An 18,622-nucleotide genomic window follows, 5' to 3' on the forward strand; every position below is an offset into this window, starting at 1 on the left:
TACCTAGCCCAGGCTGGCCTCACATGAGACATGATCTTATTACCTAGCCCAGGCTGGCTTTACTACCTAGCCTAGGCTGGCCTCACATGAGACATGATCTTATTACCTAGCCCAGGCTGGCCTCACTTGAACATGATCTTACTCTCTAGCCCAGGCTGGCCTCACACGCACAGTCCTTCTGTCTCAGCCTGCTGAGTGTGGGATTACATGTCTGTCACATGTGCAGCTAGTGTGCCTGCACATAAGTTCAGTTAGCTGGGTTTCTCTTTAAGACTCACGGAACCATAGTATTATTTTTCTGTATGTAATTTCAAAATTTAGTTAAATTGATTGTAGATAAATACATAGGGAAAAGGCAGTAGGAATGATAGAATACTGTGGACATTATTCTCTTTTGAGTATATTTAATTTATATATATATCTTTAATAGAGTAGTGTTATGCATTGAAAAGAAGCCCTGCTCCCTAGAGGTAGCTGCTTTAAGAACATGCCTTACGTATTGTGAGTACACATCAGCTCCAGCGCTGGTTTATATACATACAGAATGAACACATCACATACACCTTTTACATTTTAGTTTTCTTTTAATGTTAATCTGTTATCTTGGATGTATTCCATTTGAGTTCATGTAAGTTCTTTGGTTCTGTAATTTTAATTTCATTGTGTGGGTGTATCATAATTATCAGCTAGACCCCTACTAATGAGTGGTTAGATTAGATTATTTGCAGGGTTTTGCTTCTATGAATTTGATTGTAATTCCTATTTTTGTATTTTCATCTTTGCCCACATGTAAGAGGTTTTTTTTTTTTTTTTTTTTAAGGTTAATTGCCTAAAGTAATGGTTTGGATTAAAGGATATATACATTCTTATTTTGAGATACTAGAAATTTCAGCGCATTTTGCCAGTTATTACTGTCATTAAAAACATGAGCACACTTCTCTGATAGAACATATACTAAAATTAGAATGACTCTGTAAAGACCAGCAGGACTCTGTGCGAGGATGACACACTTCAACTGGTGGTACAGTTGAGAAAAGCAAACAGCAAAATTGACTTCTCTCCCATTGGCACCACATCCTTTGCTGTCAAGTTTGTCTGGTCTTTATAAACCTGCAAGTTGAAACATTGTATATATTTTTTGTAGCTTGCATCTTTAAGTTATAAGGTTTGATATCTTTTCATGTATTAAAAGTTGTATTTTCTATCCTTTTGAATGTTCATATTTGTGTCTTCTTTTTCCATTAGACTACTAGATTTCCCCCCTAAGTTTCTAAAATGTTCCTTATACATTAACAGTGATCTAGGTGATAAAAATGTCTCTTCCTCAGCTGAGCACTGCTGTTTTGTCATTATATAATGACATACCTTCAGCGTTTGTGTGTGTGTGTAGTAAGATAAATGTGCCTTGTATTATTACAGTTGATTCTCACTGGCCTTTGGTTGGTGTTTGATTAATTTGTTTGACTAATCAATCATATGCCACGGCCAGCCTTGGCTATTAGAAGTGTTTTTCTATGTGCAAGCCTTGTTGCCGTCATCTTTGCCTTTTTTCAGAATTTTCCTGGGTATTGCATATTTCTTTTACTGTATTAAGTTTATAATAAGCTGGCTTGATTTCTAAAAATAATCTTGTTGGCATTGTTAATTAATTTATAATACAGATTCATTTTGGAAGAATTATTTAAGTGTTCTATTCAAGAATAGGGTATGTGTTCTGTTGTATTAACCTTGTGTTTATCACAGTGTTGTTTTCAGAGTTCCTTTTTGAAGCTAATTTTATTTTTATATTTGTTCTGGGTATGTTAGTGTCTAAACGCTAAACTACTAATAGTTTTTAGCTTGTTTGTATTCTGGTAAAGTTACTGATTTTGACATCTTAACTGCTAACTCGATAAATCCTTATTTTCATCCATATACCAGGGGCTTCTTTTCTTCTTGGGCTATGTAATATCTGAAATTGATAAAGCTTTTATCCTTTCCTTTAAGTTTTGTGTTTTTTTTTTCCTTCCTAGTATTGCCAGGATAGCGTTGTGCCAGATAATAATCACCTGTGATGCTTACTCTTGATTTGACATTTACTTTTTAAGATGGAAGCTCCCCCTGTTATGAGGATTATCATCCTGGATAGCCATTTATTTTCTAATATTGAATTAATAACCCTATGTTTTGTGAATCGGGGCTGGAGAGCTAGCTGAGTGGTTAGCACCACTGTCAACCCTTTGAGCTGACCCAGTCCCTGTAACTCATGTCTCAGGGGCCCAGCACTCTCTCTGCCTTCGTGCTCCAGCACACACATGTGGCACACACATATGGCACACACATGTGGCACACACATAAAAAGGCTGCAGAAAAATTGGTTTGGGCATTTTTTATTTTAGACGATGTAAACAGGATTGATTTACATGTATCCCCCCTCAAGATTTTGAAATAATTGCTGTGTTGACTGTTTCTTTTAAGTCTATATAAAACTTGAATTAGACTGATTTCATTAATGAAGATTATTTTAACTTTAATTATAACCTGAGTGAGAAATGGTTTTATGACATGATCTTTGTGCATAAGAACAGTAATTAGCGCCGGGCAGTGGTGGCGCACGCCTTTAATCCCAGCACTTGGGAGGCAGAGGCAGGTGGATTTCTGAGTTCGAGGCCAGCCTGGTCTACAGAGTGAGTTCCAGGACAGCCAGGACTACACAGAGAGACCCTGTCTCGAAAAACCAAAAAAAAAAAAAAAAAGAACAGTAATTAGCTATTTTGCAGCAGTATTTACTTGGGGCTATATAATACAGAATCTGATACTTTCTATTCCTTTTTCACTTTTCAAATGCTAGTTATAGCCTACTAAAAGTTGTAAGCTAGGTTGGAGAGATGGATGGTTAAGTCTTCTCTAAGAGAGCATTGCTACTCTTCTAGAGGACCCAGGTTCAATTCCTAGCACCCTCCTGATAGCTCACAAGCTCCTCTAAATTCCAGGGGACCAGATGCCCTCTTCTGGACTCCAAGGCCACAAAGTATGCATGCAGAATATCTATGCATATGAAACTAAAGGAAAAAAAAAAAGCAAAACAACCTAGGAAGTAGTTTGAGTGGCGTTGACTTAGGTTCTGGTTTTACAGCAGCACTATAGCTGATTAGTTGTTGGTATGTAAATGCATTGTAAAAACAGGCATGCAAACAGCGGTTAGTGAGTGCAACAGTGTACTGTCTGCTGGATAGTAAGTACTCTAAATAGTGATTCCTAGAACAATGTTTAGAATTTTTTCTTTATGCTTTCTTTTATTTCCTTTTTGTGTTGAAAATATTAAGAAAATAAAGTACCTTGCCTCTCCTCCCCCACCCCCCATGTGAACTAGTAGTGCACATAGGAGAGTCAGCTGTTACCACCTTCAGGGAGTAATGTGCTGCTGAGTTGTCTTCTTCTGTGTGGTGTGGTTTTACTTACTCATTTTCCATTCCAGGAATGTCTGAATCTGAACAGGCTCTTAAAGGTACTTCTCAGATTAAACTACTCTCATCTGAAGATATAGAAGGGATGCGACTTGTGTGTAGGGTAAGAGTTCCTTTTTCCTAGATGAGCACAGACAGGGTGTCTGTGATTTGGTTACATTGTAAACTCTTACAACCCATCCCTTCTCACTTACTTTCTTTTTTTGTTGTTGTTGTTTTTTGTTTTTGTTGTTTTGTTTTTGTTTTTGTTTTTGTTTTTCGAGACAGGGTTTCTCTTGTAGCTCTGGCTGTCCTGGAACTCACTCTGTAGACCAGGCTGGCCTTGAACTCAGAAATCTGCCTGCCTCTGCCTCCCAAGCTGGGATTAAAGGTGTGCGCCACCACTGCCCGGTTCTCACTTTCAAAACAGCTTTTTATATTTAAATCTACTTTAAGATAAAACTAACAGCAAGTCATCTGTAGTCATTTTCTTTGATCAACTTTGTATTGTTTGTATAAACATTTACTGAACCGAAAAGATTGAAAGATGACTTTACTCTGCTTTTGAGCTTGCATCATCATCATTATTTTATTTGCTTATATTTTGAAGGCTCTCTCTGTAGCCCTGGCTATCTTGGAACTCACCATGTAGACCAGGCTGGCCTTGAACTCAGGGATCTACCTGCCTCTGCCTCCTGAGTGCTGGGATCAAAGTCATGCGCCACCCACGCCCAGCTTTTTTGTTTTTCTTTTCGCAGCATTAAAGAGTGAAATTTTTATGATACTTGTCATTCTGTATTTACAAATGTTGTAGTACAGGACCGAGTCCAAGGCTCCCACAGGGTTAGTCTGGAGTCTTGTGTGAGATACTGTGTTGGATGGAGTATGGAGGGATAGCTCGGCTAGTTAGCTGGAACCACGTGCATAGATTTTTCTAAAGAAGAAAAGCTTTAGATGTTCACTTAGGGCTTTTGTGCAGTATTTGAAAAGTGATTTAATGCTAATTATTTGGAGAATTTTTTTATTTTTTCACTTGCTATGTTTTTATGAGGAAATCATGTTTCCTTTTATGCTCCCCCATTTTAGAAATGTCAGATTATTAGACCTTTGTCAGCTGATTGTTTAGCTAACTTAGGCTATACATCTTTATTAGTTTACTTATTAGTGTTTAACACAACTTTTATATAATTTGTTTTACATTTATATGTTTCTAATATAAATATTTATATGTTTAATATTACATACAAAATTATATCAGATGATTTTATTTGACTGGACAGTCTGAGTGTCCTTAGTTTTCCTTTTCAGCTTGCCAGAGAGGTCTTGGACGTGGCTGCTGGGATGATTAAAGCAGGCGTGACTACCGAGGAAATCGACCACGCTGTACACCTGGTAAGGACTTCACTGTCTTAGTTCAGAAGCTTCGGATTACTAGAGTTTTAAAACTTCATTGTATAATGCCCCAAATAACTTTAAACTAATTTAAAAGCTTACTTTTGCATTGTTTTAAATATGGGTAGCATTCTATAGTTTTTATACTGGTAAGTACATTCTGATAACTGCAATCAAAAATTTTTGGGAAAAAAATAACTTTTAAGTTTGTATGGACATGTTTGCATTCTTTATTCCTTGCTACTGTTAGCTAATAGGGAGTACTGAGTATAACAGTCCGTTATCTTAGTGACGGTTTAAAACATAGGGGAGGATGTGTGTGGCTTCTATGCAAACACTACACTGGACAAAGGACTGGAGTGTCCGTAGATTTTGATAGCCAGCCAGAAGTTGTGGTATCCAGTCCTCCACAGAGGACTTAGGCAAGATGATGTCTGAGATGCTGAGATCTGAGAGAGTGCTTAAGATACCTTATTCTGGCCGGGCAGTGGTGGCATACACCTTTAATTCCAGCATTTGGGAGGCAGAGGCCAGCCTTGTCTACGGACAGCGAGGGCTACACAGAGAAACCCTGTCTTGAAAAAACAAACAAAAAAACAACAAAACAACAACAACAACAAAAAACCTTATTCTGAAACCTCAGCCTTTTAATTCAGCTTTTATAGAATTGATTAACTGGTGTTTCCAACAAACTGTACTACTATGTTAGGCATTCTGAAATGCAGACTAAGCTGCAGAAAATAGACTAGAAATCAGTATTCCTTTCATACACACAGAAAAAGGGCAATAAGCAGATGAGAGAGGGATCCTGTCTCAGTCAGTGTTTTCTTGCTGTGAAGACATGGCATGACCACAGCCGCTCTGACAAAGAAAGCATTTCAGCTGGCCTTGCTTACAGTTGCAGAGGTTTAGTCCCTTACCATTATGGTAAGAGTAGGAGAGAGGGAGAGGGAGAGAGATGAGATAGACAGAAGGGGGGTGTCTAGAGGAGGGAAGGGAGAACCCACCCCCAGTGACACACTTCCTCCAACAAGGCCACACCTCATCCTCCAGAGTTCCAACTCTCTGGTGATTAAGCATTCAAATACATGAGCCTAGGAGGCTTATCTAAACCAACGTATATCTTTTTAAAAGGAAAGTCCTCACCAACAAGGCAGTAAATAGATCAGATAACTATGTATATATGACACGGATGTATCTTTTTGTTTTAAAATAAAGATTGCTTGTTAGAGTCTTTAAGATGTAGACTAGTGCATCCATCCTATGTCTGAGTTCATAAGAAGGTGTCAAGTAGTTTAAACATATGGACACTGTCCATCCATTATGTATGAAGTAGGTAAGAATGAAGCTGGCATTTCCATGTTATCTCCATGATGATGGTATCGTAAATGGGGACAACTTTCCTGAAAGAATTTGACCATATGTCTTGGGCTTCTAAAAAAGTATTTTAAAAATTAAAAATGTTGCTGAAGCTTTTTTTTTTTTTACAGTTTGGAATTTATTACGTTTATTGTTTGGTTTCTGTGGGTGAGAGTTATATGTAGGGGTGGGCCAGAAAATCTCAAGAAAATTAGTTCTGCCCTCTAAATGGGTCTTGAGGATGGAACTCAGACTGTCAGGCTGCTCGCAAGTGCCTCTACCTCCTGAGTCAGTCCTCACGCTGGCCTGAGGTGGATTTTGATTTGGGGTACTGTATATAATAATATATCATGAGTAGGTATTTTGAGCACTTCGTGTGTGGGTCAGGTACCTTCACATTTAGTCACTTGATGTCGCCAACATCCTCTGGAAGTAGGTGCTACTGTCACCTCCATTTTATAATTATCCAAGGTCATGTGACTTACAGAGGACGGAATCTGTGATACGATAACTTCAGAAGTACACCCACATCAGGGAAGGACCGGAGGGCTGCAGTTGTTTGCGGTGAGAGTGTTTTCTACCTGAGGGAACTTCAGGTAGACTTAAGGTAGAACTTTAAGTAGACTAACTACTTAAAGATTTCTAGAAGTAGTGGAATTGCTAGTAGAATTATGGACTATTCTACAATTAGTATTTTGTGCAGCTGTTAGAAAGTTACTAGACTGAAGACCACATGTAGCAGGACACAGAGCTACAGCGCACTGATGGCCGCTGTGGGAAGACTCAGACACAGCTGCTTTCTAAGTCCACGGAATGAGTGTGGCGATAGCAAGTGCTGCAGAGGGTACTTTACCACTTCTTAATTATATACATACTCATCTTCTCTTTGGATGTAGTGGCCTTATATAAGAGGCTCTTGTTGAAAGTGTCTGTTAATATGTGTTATTATTTCTGAAAATATGTTTCACAAGCAGTAGTTAAGTCAGTAGAATTTTCATGTGACATTTGTGTATATTTGTATTATATCAATTTGATTCTCTTTTTACATGAAGACCAGTAACACTGGTTTGCATACAGTGTATTTAATCGGCATACAGCCTACTACACACTGAACAAAATAGTATGTGCCAGCTAGGCATTGTGTCATCGTATGCCTACAGTCCTAGTTTCTTGGCCTATACGATCTAAAGAAAGCCTGGAGGCAGCAACATAAGGTGTGTGTGTGAGTGCATGCGCACTCATGTGTGCTTGTACAATTCATGCACGTGCACATGTACACACATACCTGTACCTATACACCTATCAGTATTCTCAAGTAAAATATAATATCAGTTCTCTATAGTAGCTTCTGTCACAAAATTCTTTAGATTTTATGATCTGATTCATAGCAGACGTAATTTTTCCTTTTATACATTCCAAATTATTTTCTCTGTATTTTCATTACTATAGGCGTGCATTGCAAGAAATTGCTATCCTTCTCCCCTGAATTACTATAACTTCCCAAAGTCTTGTTGTACCTCAGTGAATGAAGTCATCTGCCATGGGATTCCAGACAGGCGGCCTTTGCAAGAAGGTGATATTGTTAATGGTAAGAAATGGGTGTGACATTTGTCATTGTGGGGGAAAAATCCCCACCAAATTTCAGGAGTCTGTTAAGTGGTTTCTGTTGTCTTGACTTGAATTTTCCCTATTTAAAACTCAAGTGTGGCTCAAAATTAAAGGAACTCTTTTTTCCTTTCCCTTTCCCTCCTTCCCTCCTTCCCTCCTTCCCTCCTTCCCTCCTTCCCTCCTTCCCTCCTTCCCTCCATCCCTCCCTCCCTCCTTCCCTCCCTCCCTCCTTCCCTCCCTTCCTTCCTTCCTCTCTCTTATTCATTGTATTTATTTACTTTTAAATTTATTTACTTATTCTGTCTGTCTGCCTGCCTACTTGTCTGTCTGTATGTCAGTCATCTGAGACAAGGTCTGTCTGTCCTGGAACTGACTTTGTAGATTGGCCTCCTTTTAATATTGAGCCTATTACATACTTTTTTCTCCTTCCTTCCTTCCTTCCTTCCTTCCTTCCTTCCTTCCTTCCTTCCTTCCTTCCTTCCTTCCTTCCTTCCTTCCTTTCTTTCTTTTGGTTTTTTTGAGACAGGGTTTCTCTGTGTAGCCCTGGCTGTCCTGGAACTCACTCTGCAGACCAGGCTGGCCTCGAACTCAGAAATCTGCCTGCCTCTGCCTCCCAAGTGCTGGGATTAAAGGCATGTGCCACCACTGCCCGGCTTACTTTTTTCTTTTACTAACATTTACTAGTGATTATAAAGAGATCAGGATAGGTTTTCAGGAGAGATTTTGGGGAGACCCTTAGTTGTAATTTATAAATTAAGTAAAGGGAAAAACTCCTGCAGATGTGCCTTTTTAAAATGGAGTGGCCTTGGCCTCCTGGACCCTGCTGGTTTGGAAACACTGGCTGTGTAGAGGAGCCACGGTACCATTTCCCTTTGAGTGTATCGGTGACGGACTTCTTAGAGAAAAGTAATCAGCAGTCCTACTCAGCAGGGAAGCTTGTGAGCTACAGTGAGACAGCTGGCTTGGCCAGAGGTGTGCTCTGGTGCAGTCGTGATACAGAGGCTATGGGAGTAACCACCACTTTGACTTAAGAAATTCCTGCATGATACTGTTACTGGGTCAAAAAGCCATGACTACCCAAGTCAGAGGCCACAGGAGAAGCTGGAACTAACATTCTGTGAAATGGAGAGTAACAAATGGTACCATAGGTTCTTATCTCTACAGCAGAGATGACTGCAGCTCTCAGTGCTCATCAGGGAAGCTTCTGCTTGTAGTCGATGTTGATTGATAAAGAGACTCATAAGTAGCCAGCACGCAGAGACATACACGAGCCTGGAGTGCTTTAAATGGCTGTCTCTATCACACCGTCTTCCCCTCTCCTCACCCCTGCCCAGGTGCAGGGATCATTGCAGAAGAGGGAGCAGAAAGCTCCTAAGAGGCAGAGGTTGTAGACATCTGCAGTGGAACAGCTGTGACTAGATATGACAGGGACATACAGCACCTGTGACCATACAAACCTTTACAAGATCAAGTCACTCAAAATTCCAGCAAGGAGGTGGGGGAGGGCTCAGGAAGTTCCACCCTTAGCTGAGGAGCAGCACAGGCTTCTGAGGGAGGAAGAGTCAGGAATGAGATGCTCCTTGAATCCAGGAGATGGTCCTTCACCCATGCATATACAGCAGCACTAAGGACTCTGTGTGTAAAAGTAGCAGAGTTGGGAATGGAAGAGAGGAAGGACTAGAGCATGGATTTAATCAAAACACATTATGTTCATGTATGATGTTCTCAAACAATACAAAAATAAGTGGTAGGCTTCCCTAGACGTAGTTGTGTGTGTATAATGAATATATGTATATAATTCAGCTTATATGTTGAAATGCTTATAATGTAAAGCTTGCATGCGTATGACTATATTCTCGTATGTGTTCACCTGTGCATACTTAATGTGCATACTAGAGATTAACTTTGGGTATTTTCCTCCCACTCTCCAAAAAATTTTTTGAGGGTGCTCTGACTTGACCCGAAGCTCACCATGTTAAACAGATTGCTGGCCTGTGTGCCCCCAGGATCCTCCCTGGGCCCTGCTTCCCCACGGCTGGGGTCCCAGGCATGTGCTCCACACCTGATTTTATTTGCATGGATGCTGGGCAGGAACTCAGGTCCTCATTCTTTCTCAGAAAGCATGTTCTCCATGGAGCTTCTACATGACATTTTGACTATTAATGAATCTAGTGTTTTTAGGATTCAAAGAAGCAAAAACCCAAATGTCAGAGACCACGCAGATTGCATAGATTAACTATAATACTGTCTTTATTATAGTTGTTATTGACTTATTTAGGGTTCTTATTTATAAACATTTCGTAAGTTTTGAGTTCAGCCTTGATTTTTCATATTAACGTACTTTCTTGCTTTCTTACTTTCTCTCTCCCCCTCTCCTTCCCCCCCCCCCCCTCTCTGATTTGTAACAGGGTCTCACTATATAGCTTTCACTGGCCTTGAGCTCAAAGAGCTCCTCCTGGCCCTGCCTCCCCAGTATGGGATTAAAGGCATGTACCACCACACCTGGCTAAGCTTCATTCTTTATGTGTTATGTGTATACAGCATATAGCATGTTGTAGGGATGAGTTGTCTACTCTGCAGTGTTACATGTTGCCTGGAATATTTAATGTAAGGATACTTATTAGGTGTGTTCTCTAGATAGATACGAAGTTTATTGTAGTGACACAATGGTATCTTTATTTTAAGCCTGGGATGAAGATGGATATATACTTACAGATGGATGAAAGACAAGTAGGGTTTAAATCAACTAGAACGAGGTCATCTGCTCCTGTGACCCAGGTAGAGGAAGAGTGAGCTGAAGAGAAGAGGAAATGTTCTGTTTAATTTCAGAACTTAGTGAGATCATCAGTTCAGTGTTACTACGGGGTTATTTCTGTAACAGCTGTCTTGTATGTAATGTTCTTCTGCCACAAAGGATGCCCTGACTAAGCGTGGAAGCCCCCATCTGCCTTGTGCTGCATGGCCGTATTCCAGTTCTCTACAGTTAGTTCAGCTGACTCTCCCCAGGGTTCCCTCTTAGGCTGCTACACTCACTGAATTGAGAATGCAGATGGCACTGTTTTCATTTGGTCGCATGACGATGTTATGCTTGATTTTAAAATATAAGTGAACATGGACTTTATACCTGCCTTTCCTCTCCCAGTGGATATCACCCTTTATCGAAATGGCTATCACGGGGATCTAAATGAGACCTTTTTCGTTGGAGATGTGGATGAAGGAGCACGGAAACTTGTTCAGACGACGTATGAATGCCTGATGCAAGCCATTGATGCAGGTCAGCCCCAGCCGGCTCCCACTGCCGCTGCGCTGCAGTGCACCACGCCCACCAGTGCTCAGTACCCGCCTGTCACCTTTGAGTTGGCTTCAGATTCTTTTCACTTTCATTGCTCTCACATTAAAAAGAGGATAGGGATTTGGGAGGATGGGGGTGGAGCCTTCTTTACACTTGCCTCTCCTGTTGCTTTTCATAGGTCTCTGCTGCAGTATCCTTAGTGCTTTTTGGGTCTTTTTTCTCTCTTTTTACTCTTTTTTAAAGCTGTATACAGGTGGGTATATGTGCTTAGTTAGGTTAGACTCGGAATGTTCAATCGCTCGCTTTTCTTCTTTATTTTTATTTTATGTGCATTGGTGTTTTATCTGTGTGAGGGTGTCCGACTCTCTAGAGTTGGAGCTAGAGTTGTGAGTTGCCACGTGGGTGCTGGGAGTCAAACCTGGGTCTTCTGGAAGAGTAGCCAAGGTCTTCTCTCTCTGAGCCTTCTCTCCAGCTTCTATTTGATATCTCTGAATTTCCTATTGTTTCAGCTAATACCTTCCAAATTAGTCTATTTACCTGCATACATAGTTGTACCTCCTTTAAAACACTATTTAAAATTAGATCAATGTGTATGTGCAGTTGGGCCACTGCATGCCTGTGGGTGTCAGAGGACAACTTGAGAGTTCCTTTCTGTCACTTGGGCTCTGGAGGTGGAAGTCAGGTCATGGCTTGGCAGCATGAGCTCTGCTGTTACAGTAGTGCATATAAGTGCATGTCTCTAGGGTTTTTCGAAGGCTTTGTTTATATAAATGACTTGTCCTGGTCTTTCTTGTTGTTGTTTTTTCGGGATGGCAGAACAGGAAAGGCTTGTGGTTAAGACTAAATAAAAGGAAAATTTGGGAGCAATTTTCCAGAAAGTTCCACAGCCTTTGAAATTTTATATTAGTTGTATTATCCTTCTCACCACACATTATTTCCAGCAAAACTCTGACCTGTATTCAGAGTATTCAATAGAGTAGAATTCTTTTACAAAGGCATGGTTAAGTCTAATAACACGGATTGTTTTCACAATACTGTTTGAGATACAAGAAACGATGAAGCTTTTACTGAGTCACATAAAGGCTACATGGATTGATAAAAATGATAAGTATTAGTGTGGGGAAGTTCCCTCCCCCCAAGTCTAGTCACTGTTGATTACTTAAAAACTTCAGAATTTTAGGTGATATTATAAGAACTTTAATGTTTTTGTTTGTGAAAGCTTCAGTTTTCCATTATTTTAAAGGTTTTTTTAACCAAATAATTTGTTCAGAAATGTTGACTAAAATATCCCTGGAGCTGGTTCCTCAGACATTGGGTTATATTATTAATTATATGGGGAAGATTTGCATCCTTTAGGGGAAGTTTTACTGAAACCTCTGGATGAGGTAGCTTAGTAGGCTGAAGAGGAGAGTGGAGGGCATAGAAGAAGGAAGTTCTCTCTGCATACTTGCTCTCACCTAGCTAGTAAGCATTCCTTCACTGGTGTTAGAGCCTGCTTCTTTAGGATTCTAGCATATACTGAAAACCAACTGAGACATCCAGTCGTTCTTGGACCTTTTGTTGGTGGACAGTCATAATTGGAGTATCTGAACCATGGCCTGTTAGCTGTTCTAATAAGTCCCCATCTGTGTGTGTGTGTGTGTGTGTGTTTGTGTGTTTGTAAGTTCTGTTCCTCTAGAAGACCCTGGCTATATGCCCTTAGTGAAAAAGGATAAAAAATGTGTTCTCCATTCCATTGTTTAGTATTTGTTCTTAGAGAAAACAAAAGGTGCTTCTCTTGACCCCTTGGTGCTCCTTGGTGTTCCCTTTTTGTGTGTTCCTGATTTTGAGTCACCTTTGTCATTTACTGGCCATCTGGATTTCCCTGGGCCTTCATTGTAGATTGAGGCATGAAGGAATAGTGTTCACCAAGATCCTGCCACAAGGAAACCAACTGTTCTGTTAAGTCTGCCCTTCCTCACAGGTCTTTCCTCTTCCCTTCAGTGAAGCCTGGTGTTCGATACAGAGAACTGGGAAACATCATTCAGAAACACGCCCAAGCAAATGGATTCTCAGTTGTTCGAAGCTATTGTGGTCATGGGATCCACAAACTTTTTCATACAGCCCCCAATGTACCACACTATGCCAGTGAGTACTGTCCAAATACTTGGTTATTTCTATTTATGAACAAATACTCTAGTCAGGGTCTTCTGCTTGGTATTCACTGCAGTAATGTATGAGCTGTGAGTATACCCTTTCCTTCCTGATGGAACCTGTTTGAACACACGTCAAGTTGAAGTCTTTCTCACATGACAGTCTAAAGTAGATGATTTTCAACTCATCTTCTCATGTCAGCCTGGGATCGTCTCCTAGGCAACAGGTAGAGTAGGTGCTTAGAGTTTTAGTCAGCCATTTTGGGATTGGCATAAATCACCTGTGTTTGTTTCTATTTGCAGGACTTCAGTGCTTAATTATATCTGATTGCAAGAGAAATAAATAGGAAGTGTAATCTAGTTGAGCACTTTTGGAGAAATGTAAATTGACTCTGGCAGTCAGTACACAATCTTCCTATAAGTTTTCTGATTTTTTTTTTTTTTTTTTTTTCTTTTGTTTTTCGAGACAGGGTTTCTCTGTGCAGCCCTGGCTGTCCCAGAACACACTCTGTAGACCAGGCTGGCCTCGAACTCAGAAATCCGCCTGTCTCTGCCTCCCAAGTGCTGGGATTGAAGGCGTGCGCCACCACTGCCCGGTGGTTTTCTGATTTCTTTTTTTTTTTTTTAATTTTTATTTATTTATTATATGTAAGTACACTGTAGCTGTCTTCAGATACCCCACAAGAGGGTATCAGATATCATTACAGATGGTTGTGAGCCACCATGTGGTTGCTGGGATTTGAACTCATGACCTCTGGAAGAGCAGTCAGTGCTCTTAACCACTGAGCCATCTCACCAGCCCGGTTTTCTGATTTCTTAAGTGAAATCAGTTTTTTTTTCTTTTTTTTTGACTTGCCAGGAGTTGTTTGTGTATTATTTATTGCTTTAATAAAGGAGAATAAGGTGCTTATTTCACGTTGAGAGTGGTGTAGAAGAAAACCACAGGACGTCTAAGACATTGTGTTCCGGCCTTTTGCAGGAGTGTGTCTGTTACCAGTGTTGTATATGTGTATGCAGTTACACATACATTCTTCCTCTGTGTCTCAGAACTTCTATGAAAACATGAGTTTTCTCATTACATAGTAGTAGGGAATGATACATCCAGGAATTATTAACAATTGATACCTGGGAAGCACTTAGAGTTCTGTCTGACATTTGTGGCCTGATGTTTGGAATGACAGAGATGGTAGTGCGAATCTGACCATCATATCTCTAAACCATCATTTCTCAGCTTTGTTTGTTATTTCTGTTTTGAGTTGAACCGAGGACTGTGCCTGCTGGTCAAGCAGTACCTCAGCTCCATCTTCAGTCTCTTTCAGCCCTACTTGGAAATGCACATTATATGCTCACATAGACGTGTCCTTACTCAGAATTACACAATCTAATAAACAAATACCAGGGCTGACCTCTGGTACCTGGGTTCTCTCTGACTCTGGAGTCAGTCTTTTCTCCTGTGTTTAATGCTTCCTACAGTAGGGACTGAAGCCTCGGTGCTGAGTCCTGGGGATAGACTGAAGCCCATGGGGGAAGAGATGAGGAAGCACTGCAGTAGACAGAGCCCTGGAGCCTGAGCTGAGACCCAAGCTAAGCTTGGCTGCAGGTTGCTTTGAGGGCCAGGAACAGGCAGTATGAGGAGGAAAAGGTCTTCAGAGAGGAAGCTTTAGAGGTGCTCTTACTAGACATAACACCACAGTTGAAACTTTGGACACACAGCAACTGTGACTGTTCACATGGGGTCTGAGGAAGCTAGGGAAAGGGAAACAAAGGCAGAGAGGGACGAATTTGGAAGCAGAAAAGGCCATGGGAGGGGGCTGAGAGAGTCTAGTGGGCTGATTATGACCACAGTGCATCGTAGAGAGATGTGGTACTGTCGTAAAGTAAATAGGAAAAATGTACACAGACACACATGCACAAATGAATGCCACGGAGCTGGTAGTTTGGGAAGACTGACTTGGCAAAGGTGTCTAGGTTGTCTTGTAGTGGAAATGTTCAGTATAATTGCTCTCAATGGGCGGTGCTGCTGTGGCACGACTGTGAAGAAGTGCAATGAGAGGACACGCCTGGTGAAGCTGGGTTGCTGTGGTACAGCATGCAGGGCATCAGGCAGCACTCACTTGTTGACCACATCATGCATGAACTTTGGAAACAACTAGCAACCATGTATGTTAAACCCTGAAGGAACCTGAGTGCCCATTCCATTCTCAATACTGAAGTGCTGCTCTCATCACGAGCGCCATGTGTAAGAGACTGCAGAGAGGGAGGGAAGTGGTCTTTCCAAGTGCAGAGGCAACAAACTGGTTTAAGTATGAGTAGTAAGGCTGAAGATAGCGACATTCGTGGGAGCGGCTGAGTCACTAGTGGTGATGTAGCAGAGAGCCCTGTTTAACATTAACACACTTGCTTAAATATACAAAAGGAGACAGGCCTGGAGACGTGGTTTAATGGCTGTTCTTCCAGAGGGCCCAAGGTGGACTCCCAGCGCCCACCTGGCAGTTTATCACTGTAACTCCAGGTCCAGGGGATTTGACCCCTTCTTCTGGCCTCTGCAAGTACTGGGCAAATACATGCTACACAGACATACATGTAGGCAAGTTACCCGTATACATAAATAAAACTGAAAATTATAAGAAAAGAATGGAAAAGGAGACTGAAGCAGGAAGCAGTGTTATTTCTCACATGTGGTGTGTTTCCAGGCCACCATGGCAGAAATGGTGGTGACCGCGCCCTGCATGTACACGTGCACTGGAGTGGCTCTGGAGGGGGGGAGAAGGTACAAGCTTTAATTTTTTGTTTTTTAAAGACAGGGTTTTTCTGTATAGTCCTGGCTTGTCCTGGAACTCACTAGACCAGGCTGGCCTTCAGCTTGCAGAGATCCTTCTGTCTTGGCCTCCCAAGTCTGGGGTTAAAGATGTGTGCCGCTATTCCCTGGCTCAAGGTTTTACAATTTACTTGGCAATGTGAGGCAACCCCTCAGACAACCTGTGTTTGTTGAGTGAGTTAACAAAACTGAAACTTTGTTTCAATATTCTATGACATGAATAGTAGAAGTTAGAGCCTTTTAAACAAACAATGGAAATGGTAGAAGCCTGACTGGAGGGTGGAGTTTCTACATTAGCTATATCCTAGAGCAGGCATTCAGAGGTGCAGAGCGCCTTAACACTGTAGCGGCTGTGTTAAAGTAACCAGTGGGGTTTAATCCTGGCTCCTTTGGATCCATTATACTTCATGTAGCCTAATATTTAAAGTTATGTAAGTGGGATTCAAAATACCCACTGTTTTACTTTTGAATTTTGCAGTGTTTTTTTTTTACATTGAAAGTCTATCTCTGTTGCTGTGGTAGCACAGTTGGAGGTCTCTTCATGCCTTTTCTGTGAACACCACACCATTTTGTCTTTGATAGACCAACTCCTTGAAAATCAGAAGTTGCAGGCCATTTTGAGAGAAAGTTCATATTATTATTAGAAAATCTAATTTTTATAAATTATAAAATATATTAATTATAAAATAAATTGTAGAAAACCAATTTGTATAGTTCTTAATTGATTTATGCATCCAAGGGTTCACATGAGTTTAAAAACAGGATTTTGAGTTTTCAGTGAGTATACTATTGAGCGCTCAAGGCAGTGGGGAGCAGCGTAGGTGGCTGTCCACCAGGGAAGGGCTAGAATGGAGGTGTGGGCGAGCTTCCCTCACACCTAGACAGTAGCCTTTGCCCACTGAGCTGGAGTAGGTTCAGGTACTGTTTGTATAGTTTGTCTCTGCTGCTGCAAAACCTTCAGCAGGAAGAGTCTTGTGTTTGCCCTCTGGTGGCCAGCCTGGGCAAATGTTCATGTAGCTTATAACTTCAACATTTTTTTATATTTTAAAAATCTAAATTTAAGCCAGTGGTCCATATTTGTCAGTGTCTTCCAAAAAGTCTTTTTCTAGTTTTAAATTCCAGCCCTTGGAAATGTAGCAGGAATGGACATGTCTCATTGTATCCTGAAAATATTGTTTGTGAACTGAGATTTATAGTAGTAGATTTATATAGTGTGAAAGGCAATTTGTTTTCATATAGAAAGAAATGTCTCCTCTTCATTTAAACACATTGCCTACTCTGCACAGTTTTATTTCCATTTTGATAAAAGATTGCTTACAAACCTTTGTTTTTGTAATATGTGCTCCATTATGCAAACATACTCCCCTTTCCCAAAGAGGTAAGAGGTTTCCAGTATTATGATACATGTCACTCAGACTTCCATAAGTGGATGGGTGATTGGTTGTGGGATTCTGTTCGACAACTAGTAACACTTCCAACATGCCCAACCCCCTCCCCCTCCCCCAGTGTTGGGGATTAAGGTGCTCTACCACACTCAGCAGTGCTTGCCTTTTCTAATCTGCATTAGCACAAAATATTGTGCATTTATGTTAATGATGGTGATTATATCTGAAGCCTATGGACATCATCCCTATCTTTTACTGTAGAACGCATAGGCCGAGGGTAAACTGACTGCAAGCGGTGGTCATTGGTGGCAGCCTTTGTGCTGAATTACTGACTTGGAGAATTAGGGGAGTAATGGAGGGAGTTACTGGACATGTCAGTCCTGTGTGACTAAACAGTGAGCTGTCTGGTTCAGTGCTTGTTGGGTTTGGTGTCTTTTGAGACATTTTCTTTTAATTTCAGAAAATAAAGCGGTTGGCGTGATGAAATCGGGTCATGTGTTTACAATTGAGCCAATGATTTGTGAAGGTGAGTATATGTGTTTCAACTACTCTATTTGTATTTTAGGGTTTTATTGCTCTGAAGATACCCCATGGCCACAGCAGCTCTTATAAGGAAACATTTGTCTGGGGCTGGCTTATAGTTCCAGAGTTCTAGTACATATTGTCATGGCAGGGAACATGGCAGCATAGTGATGGAGCAGGAGCTGAGAGCTCCTCATCCATATTGGCAGGCAGCAAGAAGAGAGAGACACTGGGCCTGGTTTGAGCATTTGAAACCTCAAAGCCCACCCCTAGTGACACACTTCCTCCAACAAGGCCACACCTACTTCACACCTCCTACTAGTGCCATTCCTGGGGACCAATCGCTCAAACACAAGAGTCAATAGGGGCCATTCATATTCAAACCACCACAATTTATAACATTTCTTTTTTTTCCTTTAAATTTTTATGTACCCAGTTGTTGCAAGTGCACACATTGGATGTAGAGGCCAGAGCATGTGTGGAGGTTGGTTCTCTTCCATGTGTGGCCTAGCAATCTAATTTACATTGTCAGACACGGGGTGAAGCTCCCTTATCTGCTGACTCACCAAACCTCGTCACATCTGTTGAACTTTTATTCATTTCTGGTTACTTATCAGATCAGAAACTGGTTCTGTTTCTTTCTTCTTTCTTTCTTTCTTTCTTTCTTTCTTTCTTTCTTTCTTTCTTTC

The 18,622-nt window shown here is 41.0% G+C and overlaps 1 protein-coding gene across 1 annotated transcript in view; it reads left to right on the forward strand.

Moving 5' to 3' along the window:
* Positions 1–18,622, forward strand: part of Metap1 (methionyl aminopeptidase 1) — a 34,672-nt gene that overhangs the window by 12,865 nt on the left and 3,185 nt on the right. Inside the window, exons 5-10 of the mRNA XM_028760426.1 lie at positions 3,458–3,549; positions 4,734–4,817; positions 7,626–7,764; positions 10,927–11,058; positions 13,060–13,203; positions 17,872–17,937. Coding sequence (XP_028616259.1) covers positions 3,458–3,549; positions 4,734–4,817; positions 7,626–7,764; positions 10,927–11,058; positions 13,060–13,203; positions 17,872–17,937 — 657 coding nt within the window. The remainder of the gene's footprint in view (positions 1–3,457; positions 3,550–4,733; positions 4,818–7,625; positions 7,765–10,926; positions 11,059–13,059; positions 13,204–17,871; positions 17,938–18,622) is intronic.

Source organism: Grammomys surdaster, unplaced genomic scaffold (genome assembly GCF_004785775.1).
Source record: "Grammomys surdaster isolate TR1022 unplaced genomic scaffold, NIH_TR_1.0 126531, whole genome shotgun sequence".
In the NCBI taxonomy this organism is placed as follows: domain Eukaryota; kingdom Metazoa; phylum Chordata; class Mammalia; order Rodentia; family Muridae; genus Grammomys; species Grammomys surdaster.